The 25,384-nt window shown below is 45.3% G+C and overlaps 1 protein-coding gene across 1 annotated transcript in view; it reads right to left on the bottom strand.

Annotated features, from left to right (window-relative positions):
* The window catches only part of ncanb (neurocan b), a 99,534-nt gene that overhangs the window by 27,665 nt on the left and 46,485 nt on the right, over positions 1 to 25,384 (bottom strand). The window contains exon 10 of the mRNA XM_084010701.1: positions 2,301 to 2,414. Within this exon, the coding sequence (XP_083866827.1) occupies positions 2,301 to 2,414 (114 nt within the window). The remainder of the gene's footprint in view (positions 1 to 2,300; positions 2,415 to 25,384) is intronic.

Raw genomic sequence — 25,384 nt, 5'->3', positions numbered from 1 at the left:
TAACAGTGTGCTGGATTTAGTGGGCTCTATTAGCAGAAATGGTAAAGTTATGGTTTGAAGGAACGTATTCCATACGTACACATGCGATATGAATCATAACGTAACGGTTTCTTAACGTATGCTGCCTGTGGTCATGTGGAAGGCTTCTCTTCGAGCCAGCGTGAGCAAATAGAAAAACTGGGATCACACAGCGATGGCAGAGTGACGCCTGGTGAGAATTGTACTCTTCAAAGCTAAAATCCTGCTGTTCTGCGAACGTGGAGCAGCAAACACAAAAGGAACTTTAGATTTACACATTCGGACCTGCTGCTCCCGATAATGCAATAATGCAATGACTCCACGGCTCCAGGACATGTGAAGGAGGGGAAACCACAGTTAACAGGGTCAACATGCAATATGGAAGGCTGTAAAACCTGTAAAATGTATTACACTCGATCAACACATTGATCCGCCTTGATTCAAAGTAGCTCTGCAACACAAATCCATGCTCCGTATAGGCTTTTTATTTTCCTGTTTATAAATGAGCCGCTCCACAGGAGGAGCATGAATATTAAGGCGGCAGCTACCAAAGTAACATTCGGCGGTGAAAGATCTAAAACGTTAACAAGTATGTGGAACACTGTAAGATTAAAGGGCACTCGAGCGAGCGAGTGCTGCATAAAGTTGGTGAACTTTCCTCTCTCTCCTATCCACTTAATCCTCTTGTGACTCCTTATATGTATCTAGTCAAGCCCATTTTTATTTATACAGCCCAGCATCACGAATCACCAGGGGCTTTCAAATCTGAGCAGCGTACGATTGCTGTGTCCTCGCTTCAGAAAAACCTTGAGTGAGTCCAGAAACTCAGCTCAGAAAAAGCAGCTGCTCACAGAGGGATGAAACATGCATGACCTGCATGTGTGAAGGTGGCGTCTTTCAGCCTGGACCCTGCTCTCCCATGTCTTTGAGCGACTAATGAGGACGACAACGTTTTAATCGGTCCAATATTTGGACGGCAGCTGCTGAACGTACTTGTACTTGCTCTCTGACAGACTGAGATGGTCATAATACAACATTATAGAAATGATGCTACAGAGAAACAAATCGCCTTTCACTCGATACAGTCTGTTAGTTCTAACGTTGTGATTGTCTCTGAAAGCAGCATCACGTCCACATCGTCAACATGCATCATTGTATTTAACTGAAAGTCCTCTCACACGATATGACACGCAGCCTGAATACAGGAAGTGAAAACGTAACGTGGACAATCTGCTGGAGAAGCTAACGTTGTTTCTACATTTAATATGTTCTGATTTAGTCGGCTGCTTCTCTGTGGCTTCGCTCTTCACTCAGTCCTCTACTGATCGCTCCAACAACAGCCGAGCCGGGAAAAGCAGAGCGAGACACTGGAAGCATCGAGAAAAAGGAAAGACAGGAAGTCAAAGTCACAGTTGTGAGACGCCGGACCATGAGACCGACTTGGTTTCATGTAACTCAGAGTTCAGATTCCCTCTTCTATCACTCTCTTCATCCATCGCTCTTTGTTTTCATTCCAACATCTTTACTTAAATCTGGGTGTTTAAGACGTGTAGGGTTTGCATCCTTCATTAATTGCATTGTTAGTTATTAAAATGACATTAAATTAATGAATTCAATTAAACACATTGTATATCTGCAGTTAACCCGTGTTCATGTTTATTCACTGTTCATTTTCATGATAAACTTATAATATAATTGGCAGCTTGTGCACTCTTTCCCTGATTGTCTGCAGCTTGAAACATATTCTTAAAATGTCACAAAACCGCGTTGACTTTACTAATCGACTCCTTTAAAAAAGCTGTTGTTGACGTTAGCGGTCCAAATCTCCAACGATTGGACCGCTAACGTTCTCTCCAACACTCTGACCTTCGACCTTGGTGTTTTCATGTAACGTGGCAGGTTGTGATCCGGCCTCCCTCGTGGTTCACGTCTCACAGGGGAATCCCCTTAATGAGAGGAGAAGCCGGCTGCACGCAGGTGTCCTGTATGAACCTGATTATTCCAAAGATCTCCCCTCGTCCTCCTCCACCTCTTTGTCTACATTCATGTCCTCCTCCTACTTCCACAGCCCCCCCCCCCCCCCATCTCATTAACTCCACCTTCCTCCACCTCGTTGTCTCTACACCTTCTAGCATCTTCTTAGTCTCCTCATGCCTTTTCCTGTCACTTCCTCCTCTGTAGCTTTATCTTCACCTCCTCCTCCTGCTACTCTCAATCATTCCCTCCCATCTATCTACTTCTTCACTGGCTGCTGTCAGGTGAAAGCTCGTCCATGCTGTTACCTTTGTCACACGTAGCTCCTCCGTAGCTGGGAAGACAAAGACACACGAAGGAGCTGATCTCATCGATGCAGGTTCCTCCATTCTGGCACGGATTAGACTGGCAGTCATCAATGTCTGGAGGGACGGGAAGGGGGAGAAAGACAGGGGTGAGTCAGGGTTAGAGGCACACACACACACACACACACACACACACACACACACACACACACACACACACACACACACACACACACACACACACACACACACACACACACACACACACACACACACACACACACACACACACACACACACACACACACACACTGAGAGCCCTGTCCAAACGGCTAATTTTCAAACTACTTGCTGCAGTTTTTTTTCAAACAAAAAACAAACCCTGAGAGATCAAACTTTTTTGCAGAGATAAGAAGAGTTTCTGAGAAAGTAATACCGGTAATTAAAACAAATTGATTGAACTTCATCAGTGTGCGGTTTGGGATGCACCGAAGCACATGATGCTAATTGCAATGTGTTTACAGGATGTGCTGCATTTTGTTTCGCAGGAGCGAGAGAGAGATTAGAGAGCGGGGTGAAAGGTCAAAAAGAGAGATGCAGAAGTAAGAAGAAGACATTCAGTCGGATGAACATTTCATCTACAACAACAACACTGGTGCACTGGCCATCTTCAGCAGCTCCAAACATAAAAACAGAACTGTGCTCAAAACCATTTGAATATTTTTGTGCAGAAGCGAAGAATAAGTAAGAAGCAACATCGACATCAAGTTTGTGCAATGCAAACATTCACACACACAGAGACACACACACACACACACACACACACACACACACACACACACACACACACACACACACACACACACACACAGAGACACACAGAGAGACACACAGAGACACACACACACACACACACACAGAGACACACACACACACACACACACACACACAGAGAGACACACACACACACACACACACACACACACAGAGACACACAGAGAGACACACAGAGACACACACACACACATTTTGCAGAGGCGTCACAGGGGTGAGAGTTCTCAGTCTGTTGAAAAAATGGTAACTGTGTTTCTCTGGCTGATGTGATGCCCGGGGGCAAAATCATTAAAAGTGCAGCTGGTATCCCACAGTCCTCTGCAAGCACAACACCGAGCGAGTCCCCGGGGGCCTGGAAGAGGTCAGGGGAGTCGGCGGGAGGGGAAGAGGCAGGAGGAAGTCCTAAGAGCGGAGAAAAGATGTCTCCAGAGCATGGAGAAACGGGGGCGGGGGATGAATACATGGAGACTCTGGGAGGTTCAGAGTTGGATTACAGGCTGGCAGAGAGAGTTCAGCTGGAAGAGTCTGTTCGGATAAAACAGCGTGACGGCTTCATTGCTGCTGTGCTTTGGGCCGGCCGATATTAAAAGGCTGAATTTGATGCAGGAGGCAGGAGACGCAGCCAGAGGAGTCAGAAGGAGATGAGCTCTTCTGTTGTGTATCATTGTGTGTTTTTGTCTGCCTGACACATGATGGGGTGAGAAAATAAAATAGACCAGAGAATTGAGTTTTATGTTCGGTTCAGATGGTCTGACATCGGCTCATACAAATCATTGTTGCAGCGATAGCAAATCATGAACTAAGTGAAATTTATAGAGCACATTTCATGCATGGTTTACAATTGACGCTTCGCTAAGCCTCCCCCCCCCCCCCCCAAGCCCACACTGTCACTAACTGCACCCCTGCATAAATATCTTCAATTATTAAGAATTAATTTCAGAGAGAAGCAGACAGAACTGTCTTCAATATGCATTTGAAGGATACGTTATGTCTGGATGACAAAACCTAAACAATCCTTAAAAAGCAAAAGCATTTGTAAACCCTCAGCAGAACCTTCAGTAGCACAGCGATGCTAACGCTAGTCAATGAAACACGACTCTGGATTGATATCGGTCCCATCAGTCACCAAGTAAACGCTTGTTGACAGAGTGCAACGTGATTGATGAAGCCGGGGGCTAACTGGCTGAAAAGGTAGGGATGATTAATAATAATGAGCTGCACGAGGTGTCCGCTTCCCAGCCGCATACGCTACACACATCATGGGCCGCAGCAGAACGCTGTTTGAGATCATTCCAGCTTTAATTCACCATTAAGACCCGGCCATCAGCAGTGAGTGAAAACATTACTCTGCAGGATTATTGGCCGTTTTTGACAGTTAGCCGCCATCAAACAAGAGGCCCCCGGTCTCCGAGGGGCTCGGCGGCGGAGCGAGGCCACGCTCAGTTAATGCTGTTAAATGGTGTGGTGTCGAAGTTAAAGGACAGCTGCATTTTTCGCCCAACCAGGCATTGAGTCGTAGAAAACTTAAGCAGCCTGCAGGAATCCAGGTGTGATGACATTAATATCACAAAACATAATGCCCAAGTATACAAAATGTTTGAACGCATTTAATTCCACTTCAAGTGTCTGCAAATAACAAGTAAACGTGAAGAAGATGGAATGATATGACCCAAATCAATCCATATTTAATATGACTACATGAATACAGAACTCCATGTAGTTGAAATGGTATGTATGATGAATGATGGACACTGAAAATATCCCTCCCTTCTACACTGTGAACCATCAGAGGAGCAGGTTGCCAGTCCAGCTGCTGGCCCTTATAGGAACCAGCATCTGGTCCTCATTAAGGCCTGTAGAACTGGGTAAGGAGTGGAGGAACACCCCTAGATTTAGGGGGTCAATCAAGTAGAGTTCTGTAATGTGCATGCCAGTGGATAAGAAAGTGCAATAAAAAAACACATCTGTAGCACCCAAAACCCAAGGTTCACCTACAAGATTGTTTTAACTGTTACTTTGAATCACAACTTCATCAGTGGTTGATCTGTTGTCGTGGAGATGTCATCATTTATTACCTCAGTAAACATCATAAACATGAGTTTATTTTGTATTAGCTTAATAGATATTAGTCTATATCACTAGTTTCACGTCTTCTTCAACACAGCATGAGGTTCATTTAGTAAATGATGGTCCTTTTAGAGTCAAAAAGAGGATAAAGCCTGTAAATGTGCAGCACGGGGTTGTACTTAGCTTCACCCTCACGTGTCACTTCTGGTTCCAAAGAAACCAAGATGGCGACGGACAAAGTGCCAAACTCAAGGCTTCAAATCTAGGGGTGACTACAGGCTGACTACGTCCACTTCTCATCGGTCGTATTGGAATGAAAAAAAAAAAACTTGAATTGTTGTTGTTTTTGTCAAACTTCCAAGGTCAAGAATCAGATCCCCCAGACACTTAAAAATACAGTTTTGGGTGTCCACCTAGTATTGCAACTCCACCGTGTCTCAAGGCCGAGAGGATGCAAAAGGCCACGGTTCGATTCCACTTCGCTGCATGAACTCCCTCCTCTCTCTCCCCAGCCTCACGTCTCTCTCTCCAAGACATCGCTATCTAATAAAGCAGAAATGATGAACAAAGATATCGGTTGTTTTTCTGGTTTTTCGCTTCCTTTCATTAACTGGAATCTCACATTTCTGATCCATTGTCAGTGTTGGTGCACTGGATGGTTCAAGTTAAATAAAACGAGTCAACCCCTCCACATGTGAAGCCAGCTAAACGTTTTTTGAGTGGAGTGGGAATTCATGTTGATACAGCAGTTTGTCATGAGTGCGTACCATATGGCAGTGACAAGGCGTCGCTCCTCAGTGACCGCCGGTGTCTACATCACCTCCACTCAAACACAGCGTGGAGGGCCGAGCTCAGCAGGCCTGTCCACTCAAAGCCCACTCAGTGTCCACTCTGCCAAGCCGGCTTACTGAGGGAACCATGTGTGTGTGTGTCATATATGTGTGTGTCCACGACTCTCTGGCTCGCTCCCCAGTACAATAAAAATCAGGCCTGGGCACGAGTAGAGTCTCCGGGGAGCAGTGCTCCACTTATCTGCTGGCAGAGAATCATGCATGGAGGGGTAAACAGGTGCTAGCCGGCGTGGGCTTTTGCAGCTAAAACATTGGGCGACGCTATCAGTTCTTCTTCTTTAAAGCCTGCATTATTCATTTCAATCCCTCAGGAGTGGCGGTGAAGGAACTGTCAAACGTTCATGTGGCTAATATACTGGCAACACAACTGTGGGGATTAAATGTGGGGTTCGCCACTTTTTGAAAAATACATAGTTTGGGTGGAATGTTTGATTTTGGGATGAACACGTAACCAGGCTGGAGTTTGAGGTCGGAGGATGGGAGATGGTGAGACAGCAGTCAGACAGACTAGAGGCTTACCGCGGGCATGTGTCGAAAACCAGGAGCTGAATAATTGAAAAGGGGCAGAGAAAGAGACGGAGAGCAAACAGAAACAGGCCCTGGGTCTGCCTTCCCCCATTTCCCTTCTGGGATTATCCTCAGTTCAATAGATCAAGTTAAAAAATATCTATTACCCGTGTACATCAAGCACCAGGATCCACGACATCACGTCCTCCGCGACGCTCTCGTCCTTCCTGTTTTCTGACTTCGCTGCCTCCGGCCTTTTTTTCTACTTTACAACGGTGAAGATTTACGCTTTCAATTCACGGCCCTGCAGCCGCAGTTCCAGAATGATCCGTCCGAAATCAAAAGTCAACCGCCCTTTCTAGCTTTTTAGAAATGAGAACTCAATTGCAAGAGAGAGAGAGAGAGAGAGAGGGGGAGAGAGAGAAAGTGAGAGACAGAGAGAGTGAGAGTGAGAAACACAGAGAGAGAGAGAGAGAGAGAGTAATAAAGGCTTGGAGAGAAGAACCGATATTTCAGCCAAGGACTGGCATGCATTAAAACATGGCATATTATTTTAGAGGGCGAGTAACGCTGCCATAAAAAAGTAGGGCATGTTTATACACCTGAAGAGAGAGAAGGTCCCTAACTTTCTGCTGCTAGTTGGAAGTCATTTTTTGAAAGATAATAAACTTATTGGATAGTCTATTTTCCTTTTAACCAATAAGGGCGTGGAGAATATCTGAAATAATGAGGATGAGGCCTAATAGCATCAGATTTACGAGGCTTCTTCATCTCCAGATAACACACATTCACTTTTAAATCACACATCAGGACTCTGAGTGAGTGCTGAGTATCTTGAGAGGTGTATGGATGAATTAAAAGCCCCACTTAAGACACAAGTGACAACATAATATCTCACATCACAAATTCCTCCCATTAAAGTTGTTGATTGAGTAGCGTGAGACTTGATGGGATTTACTCTGATCCTGGGGGATTGACAATATCAGGAGTACAGATCAATACACCGCGCCATGAAACTCTGGAACGGTCCATCATTGACGGTTTAAAGACACTAATTATTCTTGCATTTTAGTGAGCAGCCTAAAAGCCCTGAAAACGCTCAGCTTCTTCCTGTGAGTGATTGGTCCTACATAAAGACTATTCTGCCAACGGTAAAACACATGAGGGCCTTCTGTATTTAAGGGCTACGCTCATAATAGATCATTAAGAACAGGGATGAACAACTAATGGGAATTTTATTGAAATTGCAATCTGGGCTGCAATCTCTTAAATCACAGGAGTGAATTTTGTTTTTTAAATCAAACATTGGGGTGCTGCCGAGTTGAACGATGATATGAAAATGTTCCTTCAATCTAATACCGGATAGAATGTTGCCTCCGCAAGATCAGTCAAAATAATCACAATTGGAATTTTTTTCCCAAAGTTGTCCAGCCGTGTCTAAGAATCCTTCTAAACATTATTTGAATATTTAATGTCAAAGAGAAATAATGAACATTTGATGCCAAATTTACAGGGTTTTTTTACCCTCATTTAGCTGCAGAACCACGTTCCCATACAGCTAAATGTGTTCTCTCTGCATTATGTTCACAGTTTGGAATATGTTGGTGTGGAATAGAAACAAAAACAAAAGAAGACAAAAAAAGAAAGGGAGCTGAAGGCACATCTGGCAAACGGCCAAGTAGACAAACACTTGGTTACGTCCAGGGCAAAAAAAAACTTTAGATTCAGTAAAATGTCGTGGTGTGGCTAAAAATATAGCACTCTACTATGTAACCAAAACATTTGTAAAGCTAAACATAAGTCACATGTGGCCTTTTGTTGACCCGAACAGAGGCCTCCTGGGTGAAAATGCTGTGTTTGTTCCACGGTTCGGACACAAGCAAGGCTGAACTTTTCTTTTCTTTCTCTATACAGTACTGTTGTTGTTGTTGTCCTCATCAGATTCTATACTTTATACTAAACTGTTCTGAACATTATGATATTGGCTCAGGGAAATTAGGCCAGAGGAATAACAGGAATATGATTCAGTATTAAGTTGCACAGAGGAAGCCTTCTTTAATTCACCGCCGACAGCCGCAGTCTGAGACGCGTTATTATCGGTCCTCCACGGCTCATTAAAGTGAACTGAATGTCATTTCACTTCTTTTGGTCATCTCTTTGATTGCTCGGCAGTGAATTGTTTTGAAAATGTCCTCTTCCCTCCTCCAAACACTCATAAATATTCACCCGCGACATCAAATAAAAAGAACGTTACTCGCCGTTTCTTGACTTTGACACAAAAATAGCTCCAATTTTAAGAGCTCCGTTCTGACTGGGATTGTAAGTATTTTGTTGCTCCTGTGTGAAGATGTTTGCCGAGCATTAAAGATGCCAGCCGTCCGCTGCCGAAAGCCCAAACTACTACAAACATCCATATTGAAGGTCAAGATTGCAGTCATTCGCCTGACAGCCTAATGACGGTTGTTACGAGTGTTCTGAGATTCAGTTCTATCTGTGCATTTTTATTCTTTTCTTTTCTTTTAAAACAAAACAAGTCAACTAACTAATCAATGCAGCGATAGACCGGCAACTCCCATGTTCTGTGAGGTAAAATGACTGTTTTTGTCAATGGAGTCCTGTGGCTTTGAAAAGAGCGATAAAGAGTAATAAGTGATGTAATGCAGTGAAAATATTGCCAGTATTGATTTGTTTCTGATGGTTTATGGTTTCTGCTGCTCCCGTACACAGTTGCTTTACAGACAGCTGTTCTATTGCCCTCTTCATACCCACCAGACTCCATTACAAAAACGATGATTTCCCTTTGCAGATCATGGCTTATACACAGGGTTTCACTGTGGCGGTGTGCAACAAGACTTCCCAAGTCACATGCACACACAGCGCCCTCTCTCTCCCTATGAGGCGTTCACGTAGATCCAGAACTTGAGTGCAGCGCGGCCACGCATGGACAGCCACAGCAGGAATAAACACAAGATTGTGTTAATTAGTGGAGACAGATGTTTGGAAAATGGAATGAGCGAATAAACACAACATTGGACATACTTATACAATTTCTTATTTTGGGAACCTTAAATAAATTGGAAGTGGACAATCTTTGAGAGCGCTCCCTAAACGTCTCATGGGAGGCTTTCAAGGGAGCTCGCCTGTAATTCATCTTATGGAATATATTCCAAATAAAATAAATAAAATATTCCAAACCAACCCCTTTCAGTTATTTCCAACAGCCAATCCTCTACGTCACTGCGTTTCCATTTGCAACACTGGAAAAAGAACCCAGATGGACTTGACCTTTCACATGCAAGTGAAAAGATGGAAGAAGAAGAACAGCAACGATGAATCAAAAAAAGGGTGACTGAGAGAAAGGCATGAAATACATGCATCATGGTGGCCTTTGAATCATTATGCAACGTACACGTGCACAGATAGACAAGCAGAGGGCGCACGGCGAGCCAAGGAATCTCATTTTATAGCATGTAATTTTAAAAGTCAGCCTGTTTGTCCAAAGACAGCCGGAAAAGCACATTTTTCTCTCTGCAACCTAAATGTCAGACGTACAGATCAAACAGCAGGTTGATCAATTACACAGAGAACCTTTGAACCAGTAAATGTCACCTGGAGACTTCACATCTGACAGGGAGGTACGGGGAGGAGGTACGGAGGGGAGGTACAGAGGGGAGGTACGGGTAAGAGGTATGGAGGGGAGGTACGCAGGGGAGGTATGGAGGGGAGGTACGGAGGGGAGGTACGGGTAAGAGGTATGGAGGGGAGGTACGGGTAAGAGGTATGGAGGGGAGGTACGGGTAAGAGGTATGGAGGGGAGGTATGGAGGGGAGGTATGGAGGGGAGGTAAGGAGGGGAGGTACAGAGGGGAGGTACGGGTAAGAGGTATGGAGGGGAGGTACGCAGGGGAGGTATGGAGGGGAGGTACGGGTAAGAGGTATGGAGGGGAGGTACGGGTAAGAGGTATGGAGGGGAGGTACGCAGGGGAGGTATGGAGGGGAGGTACGGGTAAGAGGTATGGAGGGGAGGTACGGGTAAGAGGTATGGAGGGGAGGTACGGGTAAGAGGTATGGAGGGGAGGTATGGAGGGGAGGTATGGAGGGGAGGTAAGGAGGGGAGGTACAGAGGGGAGGTACGGGTAAGAGGTATGGAGGGGAGGTACGCAGGGGAGGTATGGAGGGGAGGTACGGGTAAGAGGTATGGAGGGGAGGTACGGGTAAGAGGTATGGAGGGGAGGTACGGGTAAGAGGTATGGAGGGGAGGTATGGAGGGGAGGTATGGAGGGGAGGTATGGAGGGGAGGTAAGGAGGGGAGGTATGGAGGGGAGGTATGGAGGGGAGGTATGGAGGGGAGGTAAGGAGGGGAGGTATGGAGGGGAGGTATGGAGGGGAGGTACGGAGGGGAGGTAAGGAGGGGAGGTATGGAGGGGAGGTACGGGTAAGAGGTACGGAGGGGAGGTAAGGAGGGGAGGTAAGGAGAGGAGGTAAGGAGAGGAGGTACGCAGGGGAGGTACGGATTCACCCACACACACCCACACACAGAAACACTCTAGCAAACACTGTGGGTGGCAGTCGGCCCTCTTATCAACCAACAGCAGCGACAGATCTGGTTGCTCTATTTTCCTTTGTTGCATTCGCCTAATTGGTTCCGAACCACAGTCGGCATCATGTAAAAAAATAAATTGACATGACATCCTGTAAAATGGAGGCTTTAAAATGGAAATATGTTGTCACACAAAGCTTTTGTTGCTGAAAGGCTCTTTTGTGTCTGTCATCTTTCATTGTGCAAGACCCTGAATGATGGACTGACTGAGGGGCATCGACATTTCCATGCCCTTCTACAAAGATGGATACCTTTCTATTGAGCCGCCGCTCGTCCAAAAGAGCGTGCCCACTCAATTGACCATGTGGTGTTGTGTCATCCCTACTCATCTGAAGTACCTCTGCTGTTTTTCGCTGCAGCTTTTTTCTTCTTCACTCTGTTGTCAAAGTCCCATGAGCACAAATCAAAGAGTAGGGGATGTTGTTCCCAAAATGTCTCCTCCGTTTCACATTCTCACAGCACCAAATCTCTTCCTTGATGTGCATATCGCCCTGTGCTTCTATTGGTCAAAGACGGCCGGATGGAACAAGTTGTTAAAGGCACACAAAAAAAGATCAAACATGGTAGACTTTCTGACAGGATGTTATAAGGTCGGTTGTTGTCTACTAAGTTTTCATTCACTGGATAGCCACATTAATATCTATATACAGTATTTCCCTCACATTGACGAGACTATGGTGCACCGCCATAGTCTAATTCAGGCCGCCATAGTCTCGATGTTCGCCCAAAATTATTTTATCAAGGCAAATGGACTTAACTAGCGGCTCCAATGATAGGCCTAAACAGGAGGGCAGCAGCGCTTATTATAAGGGGAAATCCTCGCGGCTGGTTTGGCTCATCAACGTTCTGTTTTCCCCCGTCGCCATTTCCCCCCGACCCCCCCTCAGCTGGCGAGTTCGACAGTGCGTGTGTTTATAGCCCCGTTCACATACGTCGCTACTCGCCCATCGCCCCTTTCTCGCTGAATTCTACTCACTGGCAAAAAATAAATAAATAAATAAAAAAATCACTGCCGCCGGCTGGTAATGGCCAGGCTAGATCAAGCGGCAACTCTCTGTGGAACTCTCTGTTGACGTCATCTGTCAATCATCTCTATTCTACATTCTGATTGGTACTCGCTTCACTCGCATTGCAGAAAGTTAAAGTTATTTTATCTCCGTCCCCGCCCACATCGCATCGCCTGTCCTGACCACAGTCCGTTAGAACACATTCACGTTCATTGACAGTTGTTGCTCAGAGATGGGCGAGTGGCGACGTATGTGTCAACATTTGTACAGTACCAGCAGTTTGGATGAAATTGGTCAGAAATTGATCATATTTTGGTTCTCAAAATTCACCAAATTGGTGCATTAAAATGAAATCTATTCAAAATTTCACGAGCCCCCCCACCATAGTCTCCAAAAATCCTGTGGGAAACACTGTATATATATATATAGTATATATATACACACACACACACACACAATGTTCCACGCGTGTCCATGGTGTAGCAGGTAGCACTATCAGCTCACAGCCAGAGGGTCCCGGGTTCTAGCAGGTTCTAGCAGGTTCTAGCAGCACTGTGTGCTACCCGCCGGATACAAACATCACACAAGAACAAGAATCAGGACCCGGTGGAGCACCAGCAACTTATGCTGTTCACACCAAACATGAAGCAAATTCTCTGCTCTCGTTACGTGCCGGAGAGAGAGGGGGAGGGGCTTACCTCCGTGTAGATGCAATTCACTGTGAATAGCAAGATACACATCAGCTGGTTTAGTAAAGCTGAGCCAAAAACAAAACAAAAATTGGTTTGATTTAATTGCAATAAACGGATAAAAAAGATGTTGATATAACTACACAATGACAACAATTTGTAAAAAGTTGTTAAATGTTTTTAAATGCTTGTTTTCTGAATGGAGTTCGGATGGAGCGGGGGTAGGCTATGCTAACACTGTAGCTGCTACAGCACTTAACCCTTAAAATAACGTCATCACGACATAAATACAGCCGCGACTTTGTTTGTTCCATACACAGTCTCTGGTTTATCCACGTGGTCTGGTCTGGTTTCTGTACGAATGTGAGGGTCTATCGTAGACCTCTGGGAGACCACAGACCGCTACGCTATGTTTAGTGTCCATTTCTGATTCAGTGACGACAGGAGGAGAATAAAAACGCTAACTATATATATTTCAACTCACAAATTAGTTTAAATTTGCATCTATGCATTGACTTTGCAAGCAACAGCGCCATGTGAAACTGTTTGCATTTTTAGACGACAACGAAGAGAAACAACAGGGCAGATTTAAACTGACGGCTACTAAAGCTGCAGCCTGTAAAACCTGTCAAACTTCAGGTCCAGACGGCATTAAAGTCGGGACCATGAAATTGTGCTGAAACCATTGACACACTTCCCTTGTCGCAGCTGAACAATAATACAAGAGTTCTCCGTGTGTAACTGCTTCGTCCAAAGATTACCTTCTTCTGCTTTGTCGGGGAAAAAGACGCAGGAGCAGCCGAGCAGACGGGGTTTACAATAAAGTCCAACAGGTGTTCATTCTAGAGTTTCACTCAGAATTACGTGTCGACCGCAACACGTGGGCTTAAGATACGCAATGATTGAAAGATATGAGAGGAGAGGAGGATCGTGGGTTTCTAGTCAGCTACACGATGACTATAGAATTATGATATCTTTAGTGCTTTATTTTAAAAAGGGGCCAGTGTGTAGCGGGTAGGGACATGCCCATGTTCCTGCCCATGTTCCTGCCCATGTTCCTGCCCGTTTGAAGTCCCTTTCTGGTATGTTTTATGGTTTTCAGTTTTCCATGTTTGGTTTGAACTTTGCCTTTTTCTTTGCACTTTGTCCTGCCTTTTGTTGCTACTTTGCCTTGCTTTTTTGCTACTTTGCTTTTTGTCCCTTTTGACTGTTTTTGTACCCGACTCCCTGCATTTGGTATTCAGCTCAAATAAAGCTTGCCGCCGTGTCCGATTAACTGCATTTGGGTCCTCCTCCCATTCCCATAGTTTTCCCTTTTTTACCGCACCGTGACAACTTCTCAGTATATACATATACTATGCTATAAAGTGTACTTGTGTACCTGCCAGCCTGTGAGCATGTTTGCCTTTCTGAGCAGAGTCTCTGTGTGCATTAGAGCTTGTGCTAGCGGTGTTTTGTAGAGTCTCGAGGCCTTGAGCTGTGTTTGGGTGCGGGTGGATTACAAAGGGATCAGAATCAGCAGCGAGTAGAGGGAACGGACAGACTACACAGCAGCTCTGGTACAGCCCAAGGCTCTGTGCTGCTCTCTGGAGAGCTCCGAGCAACGCTGATCAACCCATCACAGGATCCAGCATCTGCAGGAAAAGTCATTTCATCCTTTGGGGGGGGAGGGGGTTCTGGTGAAAACAAGAGAAACTTGGCAGAGAGACACACCTCACCACGAGGCCCAGACAAATTACATCTCGGAGCCCCATCGACACGGTGAGCGACGCACGCAGACACCGATCCAGATCGTCGGGTTTACCAGATTTTCTCACGCGTCGAGGGGGGAAGCGAGCAAAGTGGGCCGTAAACCTTCCTTGTAGACATTTCCCAAAGTCGCACGGCGTCACGAAGTCCCAAAACAGCGAAGGGATTCATCTCAATCCATGTTTTTTGTAATGTGTGTGTGTGTGTGTGTGAGAATGTTTCAGACAGGTCCTTGCTTTGGTTGACAGCACTTCTGCAACATTGGTAACAGCCTGGGAGAATGTAATGAGGTAAAGTGTCACAACATCTCACATCGCTCTGCTAGCCCTCAGTTGTGACAGTCTGACTCCACTCATGTATATTCACCCGGCTCCGTCTGCAGTGTCTGTTTAGATTTGGTGTGGGAACGAGGGGGAAGGTGTGTGTGTGTGGGGGGGGGGGGGGAGCCAGCCAAACATGCTGCAACAGTGCCACCAGCATTATACGGCCTCGTTCTCTATTTCTGTCCCTGCAGACGGAGCGAGAAGGAAACTGGATAGTGGAAGATTTTAAAATAACCAGAAATAACGAACAGACCCAGAGAATCATCAGCATTTGCAGACATACCCTTATCCCCCCCTTCCTTTCTCTTCCTGCACAGTCATTTCCTCCTTCCCCTCGCTGCCTTACGTACTTCTTTTTCATTAGTCACTTCCGAGTCTCTTCACTTTCTATTTTCTCTCTCCCTCTGGAGCTCTCACTAAATGGCAAGTTTATCCTCCTTTGGCCCCGCGGGTCTCACCGGGCTAATTTCCTTCTAGTCAGGAGGGTTTGCAGGTGTCCCTTCAGGGGCTCCGTCGGAGCAGCGGCGGCGGCAGCGGCGTCCCTCAGGGCCTTCTGCGTTTTTTGGCCTGTTCCTTGACAACTTTGTCTGCTCAAGATGCCCAGGTTGTGATCATTAACACACCTCGCCTCAGCTTCAGTCCTCAGATGGATTCCTGATGCTTTTTCTTTTCTCCTCATCCTCTTTCTTCCCTCACCGTTCCACTTCCTCCTTACTTCCTTCTCCGCATCCTCCTCTCCTCCCCTCTTACCTTTATCTCGTGGTCTTCACTTATGTGAGAGTACACACTTAAAAATACAATAAGACTACTCTTAAAGTAGAGCAGTTCCCCAGAGGGATGAATGACAGGCTATTCTCTGCCTCCTGTCGCTATTTCTGACATACTTAAAGAGGAAATAGTAGAGTGGAATTATCTATTTTTTTCCTTCCCTTAGTGCTGTCACAATCGATTAATCACTGACAGTGAAATTATATAAGGATGTGTTTCGGAGCTCTGATGTTGGATCTATTTTAAATCTATTTCTGAAAGAAACTCACCGACCAAACAAACTGCCTCCAGGAAATCTTAAGGAAGAATGATTTCCTATTTTTCAGCTAATTCGTGCTCGACAGTCAATCATACTCAGGCCTGGTCAAGGTCTTCATCCTCTCAATCATCTTAACGCTTTCTCTTTCACGCTTCCATGCTTCATCTCGCCTCTCCTGCTTTTATTTCTTTCCCTCCAGAATCTCCGGCTCTCTACCATGAAGATACGAAAGAAGGCAAAAACACCCTTTGTGCTGATGGGTTAGGTCACTGTATTGTGTGCCGTGTGTGGGTGTGTATGAATGGACTGTATGTCTGCTGATGAGCAACATCCAGCAAACACGGAAAAACATTACAATGTTATCAAAGAGCCAAAATCAACACATTACATTTCATGATGAAAGCTGCCAATTTAGCTGGTTATGGTAACAACGATAAGCTGTTTTGACCCTTAATGTTGAACTCTGTACTGTAGCTGCCTCAAGGCAATGTGAGCTAACGTTAGCTTTGCAGCGCATTAGAGCGCTGTTTGCTAGCTAGCAGTCGTCGACTGCGTAGACTTTGTTGCTGAATTGCTACGTTGCCGGTGACCATCAGCTGTTGCTAGTGCACAGTGTAGTACCCGAGCCAAGGCTTGGCTTTGACATTAACTGTACATAGTGGCCAAACTGTGGAATTACACATTTTCTGGATGCTGCTAAGGGAAAGGAAGCGTAAATACGTGGTTCATTACTTTAAAGGTCAATTCCTAGTTTAACACTTAAATAGCCCTCATCTAAATCCTTTAAATACAAAAACATGTTAAATGCTCTAATTACCATTAGCCAAGGATGCAGAAGATCGCCGGGAGGTCTGGGTCATTTTACACTCGGACGTCAAGCCATCCGGACATATGAGCATATGACCATATGATACCATATCATTGACAGCATGAGTGCATGTTTAATGTTCATGTGCTCTCTCTGAATTTAGCATTAGCGATCCATATTTCTACTTGATGACAGAAGTCTGTGCTCCAGTGTGCTTCCTGTTGTCTGTTGGTGTTAAAGCCAGTTCCCCGTCTCCATGGGAAATCAATTTGTCCCGCTTTCTACGTGGCCAGCCTTTATATGCTTCACTTCCTCCTGCGGCTGTCACCGAGTGTACACACACACACACACACACACACACACACACGCTGCCCTAAACCAAACACATATCAGCCACACGCATGCATATTCATTCACTGTACCCGACACTTCAGCTGACAACCAAATTACAAAGAAGAGCAGGAAAGATGAGGCGACTCAAGGTGGCAAGTGTGTGAATGTGTGTGTGTGGGAGAATGTGTGTGTGTTGTAGAGAGAGAGAGGTTGAAAAAGAGATATATAGAGAGAAGTGTCGTCGTGTCTCTTTGAGGAGTTTGGAGACCAAGTGTCCATGCTGATTAAAAAATGATGCTGTCGGCCCATCTCTTGTAAACCGCACACTCGTAAAGACACCTGCAGCTGCTCGGGTTGCATCGGTGGGGAGGGACATTTCTGAATCCGATGTGAATTTGTGTTGAGCGGTTTGAAGTGACTGCTACATGACAACCGTTGATGAATCACTACCGGAGTGGCTGCTGATGGCATCGGGGTCTGAGGACGGCTGGTGGTAGCCGTGGTGCTGGGGGGAGGCCGATCATGATGCTGATTGAGGGATCACGATGCCGTGGAGGAATTAATGAGGCGTGTGGATACGGGCCGAGCTGGCCAATCATAGCCCTTTAAGAGCTCCTCAGCTGCTGACAAACCGCCAGTCATCAATCACGCACAAAAAAAGGGCTTCTCCGCCGTTTGCACGCCCACTGTCACATGCAGCCTCACACATGGTTCATCCGAGTCGCTGAGTCACATGTTGTTATATCGTTGTCAGCGTTTGTACAACCCAGTTCATTGGGGCTCCTTAAATGTGATGTTGAGCCTCTGTTTCCTGTCTTTATGCTAAGTTGGGGACGTTGCTTTCTATGTACCATGCAGACATGAGGTGACGCCGACCTTCCCATCTAACTCTCAGCAGGAAGTGAACAAAGCTCATTTTTTACCCAATGTTCGATGTTCCGATACCATTTTTTCCTTCCCAATTACGATTCCGACACAGATACCGAGTACTCTGTTGGTCATCCCCATCTTGTTTCTTTATAACTAGCTGTGCGACGAGAAGGAGGAGCTAAGTACAAACCAACATTGCTTAAGACATTTTTAGGCCTTAAAGTTCTAAACCCTAGAGCTGCAATTTAAGGACTAATTCATTAGTGAACTACTGCAGCTGTAGATCCAATTATATTACTTCAAAATTGATGGTTACATTCCAGTGTTAATAAGGTTTTCGAGGAGGCGTCTTCACACAAAGAACACCAAGTCTCAAAACCTCCGGCTTCCTGGAGGTATTTCTGCCGAGTAAAGGGAATGGTTCTGTTGAAACTTTCCGAAAAAATACCTTCATTTCTATTTCCCTAACCCTATTATCCGTGTCCGCGACCATCCATCCATACATCATGTGAGCAGTCAGACCGTTCACCATTCCATCATTACATGAATCATTGTACTCTGATGCATTCTCTCACCCCCGACGTTGCGGGAAAACTTGATGCCAAGAGCAGTGAAACTCTGCAACATATTGACGTCAGCACTCAAACACAGGAATCCATTCCATGGTTAATGAAGGACTGAATGTGATGTCCTGTGGGGAGCAGCTCGGCCGCCCCGGCCCTTTCCATCTGTCTTCCCCTACGTCCCCTAGCAACTCACAGAGAATCCATCCATCTGCAGCGTTCTTCCCTCTTCTCCGTCCCACACTTTTGTTGCTACACGTTTGGCCATAAGTCAGCGTTATCGCGGACAATACCTCCAGCTCTAAGCCAATTTCAGAGTCTGCCTCAGCTACACCTCAAACCACCAGATTCTGGGGGGTGGGGGGGTCTGCTGACAAATACCTCAACCGCCTGTGTGTGTGTGTCTACAATAAAAGCACATTATCCTGAGGCACAGCCCGTCCTTCCCGTTCCATCCTCCTTGACCCCATCGCTCAGATGCCTGACTCTGTGCTGGTGAGGTGGGTTAGGGGCCGGAGATATTAATAGACGCAACCTCGTGAATCTTTAACGCTCAATCATATGAGCTCATGTCTCCGAGGATGAATTAGTTCATACAGGAGTCCAGCGGGGGGCGTTTCTCTTCACACATGACTTATGCATTAGCTCTTCCTATAGTCTTGGGAGTATTTTTGGTTTCATATAAGAAGAGGTGTGTGTGTGTGAGTGTGTGTGTGTGTGTGTGTGTGTGTGTGTGTGTGTGTGTGTGTGTGTGTGTGTGTGTGGGAGGCCAGATCTGTGTGAGAGCAAGAGATTTATATATTAAAAAAGAAAGTGAAAAAAGGAGAAGATATTGTGTGCGCACCCTTGTGAGCATATTTGGCAATTTGAGTATGCAGGTGAGTGAGCGCGTGAGCTTGAATAACTTTCATTTTATGCATGAGTACAGAGGCATTTCTGTATGAATAATTGTATTGGCCTTTGACAGGAAAATACAGAGCAAGACAGAAAAAGAGATGGAAGCACGGAGCCAGAGAGAGGGGGAGGGGGAGAGGTTAGGGGTTGTGGGGGGGGAGTCAGGAAGTGTGGCAGGAAATGAAGTGTGTTATTTCGGAGGAAGAAATGCTGGAGGGTGCCTACTGGCTTGTTTTCATCCCAATCTCTGCACTGCGGAGCAATTTCAATACAGCTACACTACACTGTAGGTCCTGGCAACGAGCAATGTGTTGGAAGGGGGGGGGGGGGGGGGTGGTGGACTGAACAGCCAAGAAAAATGAGTAACATAGTAGTGGCAGCGAGATAAGGCAAATTATAGAGAAAGGAAGATGCGGTCTTATAAATAAATGTAAGAAAAGCACATTTGATTTTTTAAAAAGAGCAGGGAGAGAGAGAGAGAGAGAGAGAGAGAGAGAGAGAGAGAGCGAGGAAGGAAAGCTCAGATCTAATCATTATGATTGGAAATGAGGCCAGTGAGAGTGAGGAGGTACAAAATAATAATAATAGTGATTAAAAAAAGCATCAGATGCTTCCTGTCGAGCAGAAAAACCCAACTGGAGAACATTGCTGTGTGTGCAGATACAGGATGTTGCTATTCCCCCCCCCCCATCTGACTGCATGTCGTCTGTTCAGGATGGAGTGTAGGCTTTTCCCCACGTGTGTCGTTGCCTTGTTCTCCAGATTTGCTGTTTCTGACTGATTTGCCTGAAGAGTTGTGGAAGATGGAAAAAAGAAAACGGCCGATAAGGAATGAGAAAAGAGGAGAAAGTGGAAGACGGTTATCTCCTCTGATTTAACTTGGGGGGGGGGGGGGGGGGGGGGGTCCATGTAGGGCCGGGGGAGGATGGATGAAGAGGAGCAGGACAGCGGTCCAACGATGGAACATCGTGTGATCAGAGTAATTCCTTCTGTTGCGAGGATCATTTACTGTCTTGACCTCGCAAATCCAAAAACATGGAAGAAAACGCTGCATTCTACGCGTCTGTCTCCATTGCTTTGGTAAATCTGCCAGTTTCTCTCGCAGCTCATCAGGATTTACCTGCCTGCTCTGGAATGATTGGCTGATTGAGGTCTTTCTGGAGAACAAGAAATGATTTCCCCCTAAACTCCCGCTGCAGTAAGAACAGGTGATTTGTTGACCTGTCTTCGGCAATGCTCTGAGACAGGTTAATGGTTTTCCTCTGCAACAAAACTGCATTTCAACTAAACAGAAATGGCTGAGGCTGTCAACAAGAGGCTGATTTCATTATTTAATCTCAATAGAGGACAAGACATAATATAACGATACAACAAGGATGCATCATCCAATACTGGCGACCTCATGGCTCTATTTGTGGGTTTTCTTTCATCTAAATAACTGAAGATGTCGTACCTGTCGGCTCTCAATGAGGCAACGGCTGTGCTGGCAGCTAGCAGCTAACGGTGTTCACATGCACTAAAAGGCATGCACGGCCGGCCCAGCTATGTAAACAGAGCACAGAGAAGCTCGGTCTCTGCTCAGTAACACAATACTCCACTATATCCTATAGTTGTTTGATGCTACATTAACGCTCTGAATTTTGAATTCAGCATCTTTAAGGACTCATTTTCAATTTGTAAATAGAGAAATGTGTGGCTATAAAGAATGTCCCATTCAAGAACAATGCTAGCGGCTCTCCTTAGCTTGATTCACATTTCAGTGTCGAGGTTTACATTGTTGAGGTGCTTTCACACACAACGTTATTATTAAACGGCTAAAAAGCCGTTAAAAAAAACTTTCATTCTGCAAGTAAAGGCATCGACCAATCAAGTTGTGTGTAAACACAACGTGTTATTGTTTCATAAACAACCTATATTTATGAAACAATAACACAGAGGCAAACTGTATTATTCCTTTCAACCTTGACAAAGCAGCACAGACCAGATCAGGTGGCAAAGCTCTGGTTGAGAAAAGTGAAGCTGCAGTGCCGTAAAACGTGCATTCTTTCTAATGGCCAGCAGGGGTCAGGGGCAAGTTGGAGAAGGCCAAAGTGCCAAACTCAAGGCTTCAAAAATGGCTTCACAACGTCAAGATGATGATGTCTTCCTTTTTTTTATGTGGTGACTGTGGCTCAGTTGGTAGAGCGGGTTGGCCAATGTTCGGAGGATCGGCGGTTCGATCCCCACCCTTGTAACTGTGCAACGTATTCTCATGAATTTTCGTATAGAAACGTACGAAAAGTTATGTACAATTTTTTTGTGTTTTATCCTACGAATGTTAAAATGACGCCAGTGCGCATGCGCGATTCCCTGCAGTGAAAAATGGCTTCCATACCTTTCATTCATAATGGAAAATGCAGCATAATGCAGCATTTTAAAGCTGTTTCGGCATTAAAGTACGTTTTGATGACATTCCTAGCGAAAAATATGCATTTTGTTCTCATATTAATCCTTCAGTGAATGTATATGATCTTTTGTTTGTTGGTTAGGGTTAGGGTAAAAGCTAAGGTTAGGGATTGGAGGAGCCTGGGATCGAAGCGGTCGCCGGCTAAGCCCCTCTACCTCCTGAGCTAAACCCCCTGAAGGTTATAGTCAGGTTTAGGTCTGATGGTCTCTAACTACCAGCATAAAGCGCATCGTTTACGTGACTACGGCTCTGTGTAATACGTAGGAAATCATACGAAATTATCGTGCTTTACTTTTCATACTTTTTAGTACGAAAGCTGAGTGAGAGCAGCCTGCACTGTGTCATGGTTGTTGTGTTCTTCTGTGTTCACTTCACCCAGCTTGCCTCGTGTGAACGTGTATGACTGCTGTATGTTTGAGTTGGTGGTCGGAGGGGCAGAATGGCAGCCACGCCTCCGTCAGTCTGCCCCAGGGCAGCTGTGGCTACTATCCTAGTTTACCACCGGTATGACTGTTTGAAGGAATGGAATCTGGAACCCTGTCAGAGATCTTTGAGTGTCTAGATAAGCGTCATACAAATCCAATCCATTATTATTATTTTACCCTTCACAATAAAAGCCTAGACTTAAAGTACACTACGGTATATGTAACATTTTCCTGCTGTTTTATTGGTCACTCCTCCGGTGTGTAACGGATCCACTGACTTTCCTTAAATGATCTTTTCTATTCATTTCAGCAGGACGGACAGACATGCACTGCTTACCTGCTTCTTTTGTGTGTAAACCAGGAAACAAGTATATTAGACATTAATTGAAGGCCTATTTCATTTCAACATCATCAGTGGATGAACAGAATGCCCCGGGGGTGCATTTTGTTTACATTTCTATATTTTGTTTCTATCCGTGACCAAATGTTCATTCCAGCTGCGGGGAAGCAACTAGAACTCATTATTGTATGTCGACACACGGTCGTCAAACAGAAGGGCTTTATCGTGTCTCATCAATCACTGCATTCTGCTGCAGGATCCAGATTTCACCCAACAGGCCTGCTGATCAATGGCATATAATAACCTAAAGCTTGGATTTTTTAATAAGGGTGGGACACGCGTTTGTCGTGTCTTTACTGACGGCAGTAAATCAATTTAGATGGAGTTAGGAATACAGATTCTAAAGGATGAAGCTGGAGTGTGTGTCTCCCTCCCTCTCTCTCTCTTCCCCCTCTCCTCATAAATATTAACTTTGGACCCACAGTAGAAACATAGGCCATCAATAATGCAGCTCCCCAAAACGCTTCTTCCCAAATAATTGCAGCTAGCAGCCAAGTCCTGGAGACAAGCCTCCGAGGTGTGTTGCAGCTGCGGCGCCACCGCCTCATTCTGCCCAAATAATCTATTCTCGTGGAGAGCAGGAGATTCTTTTAACGTTTTATAATGGTGGATGTATCTAAACGTGTTTGGATCCGAAGGGAGAAAGAATACAACCTTTAATAAGATGGTTAAAATGCCACACAGAAATTAAGGCCCACTTTTCTAACGGCTTATTCCCTTTAGAGCAGCAACCCTGTTAAGTTGCTAAAATTGTGGTCAAGCGTTCGCTGTAATAAGCAATTAACCTTTTTTGCCTTTGGCGGTAATTAATATGAAAAAAGAAACATCAGATATGCAGCTGTTTAGCAATATAATCAACAGCACAACACTTTAGTAACACGGCGGAAGGCATTTGAACACTCCTGAGAAGAGAAAGCCAAAAGGACGGACATGCAAGTGCACAAGTAAATAACATTTTATACCGCTGACGCCTTAGGTCAAAAAACATTAAGTGTTATCTTATTCAATAACAAACCCAAACCAAATCGACTGCAAGAAATCATTACAAACCACATATATATGTAGTTCATGCATTAAACACGCATTTGTCACAAATTATTGATCCAACGCCAGATTGGTGATTGATTTCCAATGGGCGTTAATGCACAGGCACACCTGAATGCTGCATAATATGTACGTTTTGGGTGGAAGAATGAAAGGTTATTGATAATCAAACCCAGGACAACGTGACCCCCGACCCCTGATCTATGACGAGCGGTGACCCTTAAAACCTGAGCTCGGCCTGTGGTCTGTGTGTGCATGAATATGGAACAAGAAGGCTTGTTAGAAGGTTAAAGGAGGGTTGCACAAAGTTGGTGGTCTATTTCTATTTGGGTAGTTCGGGAAGAGGAATTATTGAGTAACACTTTCTATGATGTTCATGTCTATAACGCATTATAAACATACTTATATGTGGAAGTAGGCCTTATTCCGTGGTCTGGATGAATACTGGATTCTGATTGGCTGCAGGGTATCCATTCTAATTGAGCTGTCAGTCGGTCGCCGGCAACAATAAATGGAAAAAATGAATGTATTTGAATATAATCTACATGTGTAGTTCAGTACCTCTGAACCTTAACACCACAGTCCTGATCATGAAGGCAATTTCTTCCAACTACCGGCCAATAAGCTGCCTCTGTACAACACGGAAGCTCCTGTCAGGCACCATCGCGTCCAAGATGAGCATCATGGATCGCCATGTGTTGATCGATGAGCGCAGCCAGAAAGGAGTTGGTAGGAACACCTGAGGAGCCGAACATCTCTACTGCTGGACGAGGAAGTCAGACAGACCAACCAGAAACAACAAGTATTCAAAGCAATCTGGAGAAAAAAAAGCTCTGAAAGCCAGAAATATATATATTATTCTTTTATTTTGTATTATTTTATATACTGACATTAGTGCAGCTTCTGCACACAATCTAATATTTACTATATTGTTATATATTGTTCAACCCACACTTCTTTGGCTGCAGCCGAGACTCAATGTACCAGACTGAAGCATCATCAACAACAACAGCAACGTTGTGCTAACTGTGTGGTGTCACAGCTGATGGAACCGTCTAAAAGTCTCATAAGTAAGAAAGACAGTCTGATGTCTCCTTCGTGTTCCCTCAGCTCTTCAACCAGCTGCTCCACCCCTCACTGATCCTGATCATGGCTCCTCTGTGTCTGCTCACACACACACACACACACACTCACACACACACACACACACACACACACACACACACACACACACTCACACACTCACACACACACACTCACACACACACAGACACACACACACACACACTCACAACCACACACACACTATGGCGTCAGAATCGTTTCATATTACTTGCGCAACTATCAACTGAACGCGTCACACCCGCGTGCTTTGACGCCTGTGCAGCACACAGCGCCTGACGTGTAATGTAGTTTCCTCATTGACTTATAATGGTCACGCGTTCACGCGCACGTTCACGCGTGATGGCTGCTGCACGCCTGTGATCACATTACGCGGAGTAACTACGCGTAACATTCATGCGTTTTTTAGCGAACGCACGCATTAACGCTCGCATGAAGATAATTGAACATTTTTGTCAGGCGCTCACATGTACGCGGAAACGACGTGCGCAGACTCTGTCACGCGTAACAAGAAGCTGCGTACATATGA

This window comes from Eutrigla gurnardus, assembly GCF_963514095.1.
Source record: "Eutrigla gurnardus genome assembly, chromosome: 6".
Classification (NCBI taxonomy): domain Eukaryota; kingdom Metazoa; phylum Chordata; class Actinopteri; order Perciformes; family Triglidae; genus Eutrigla; species Eutrigla gurnardus.
This window is presented reverse-complemented; position numbering and strand designations above follow the sequence as displayed.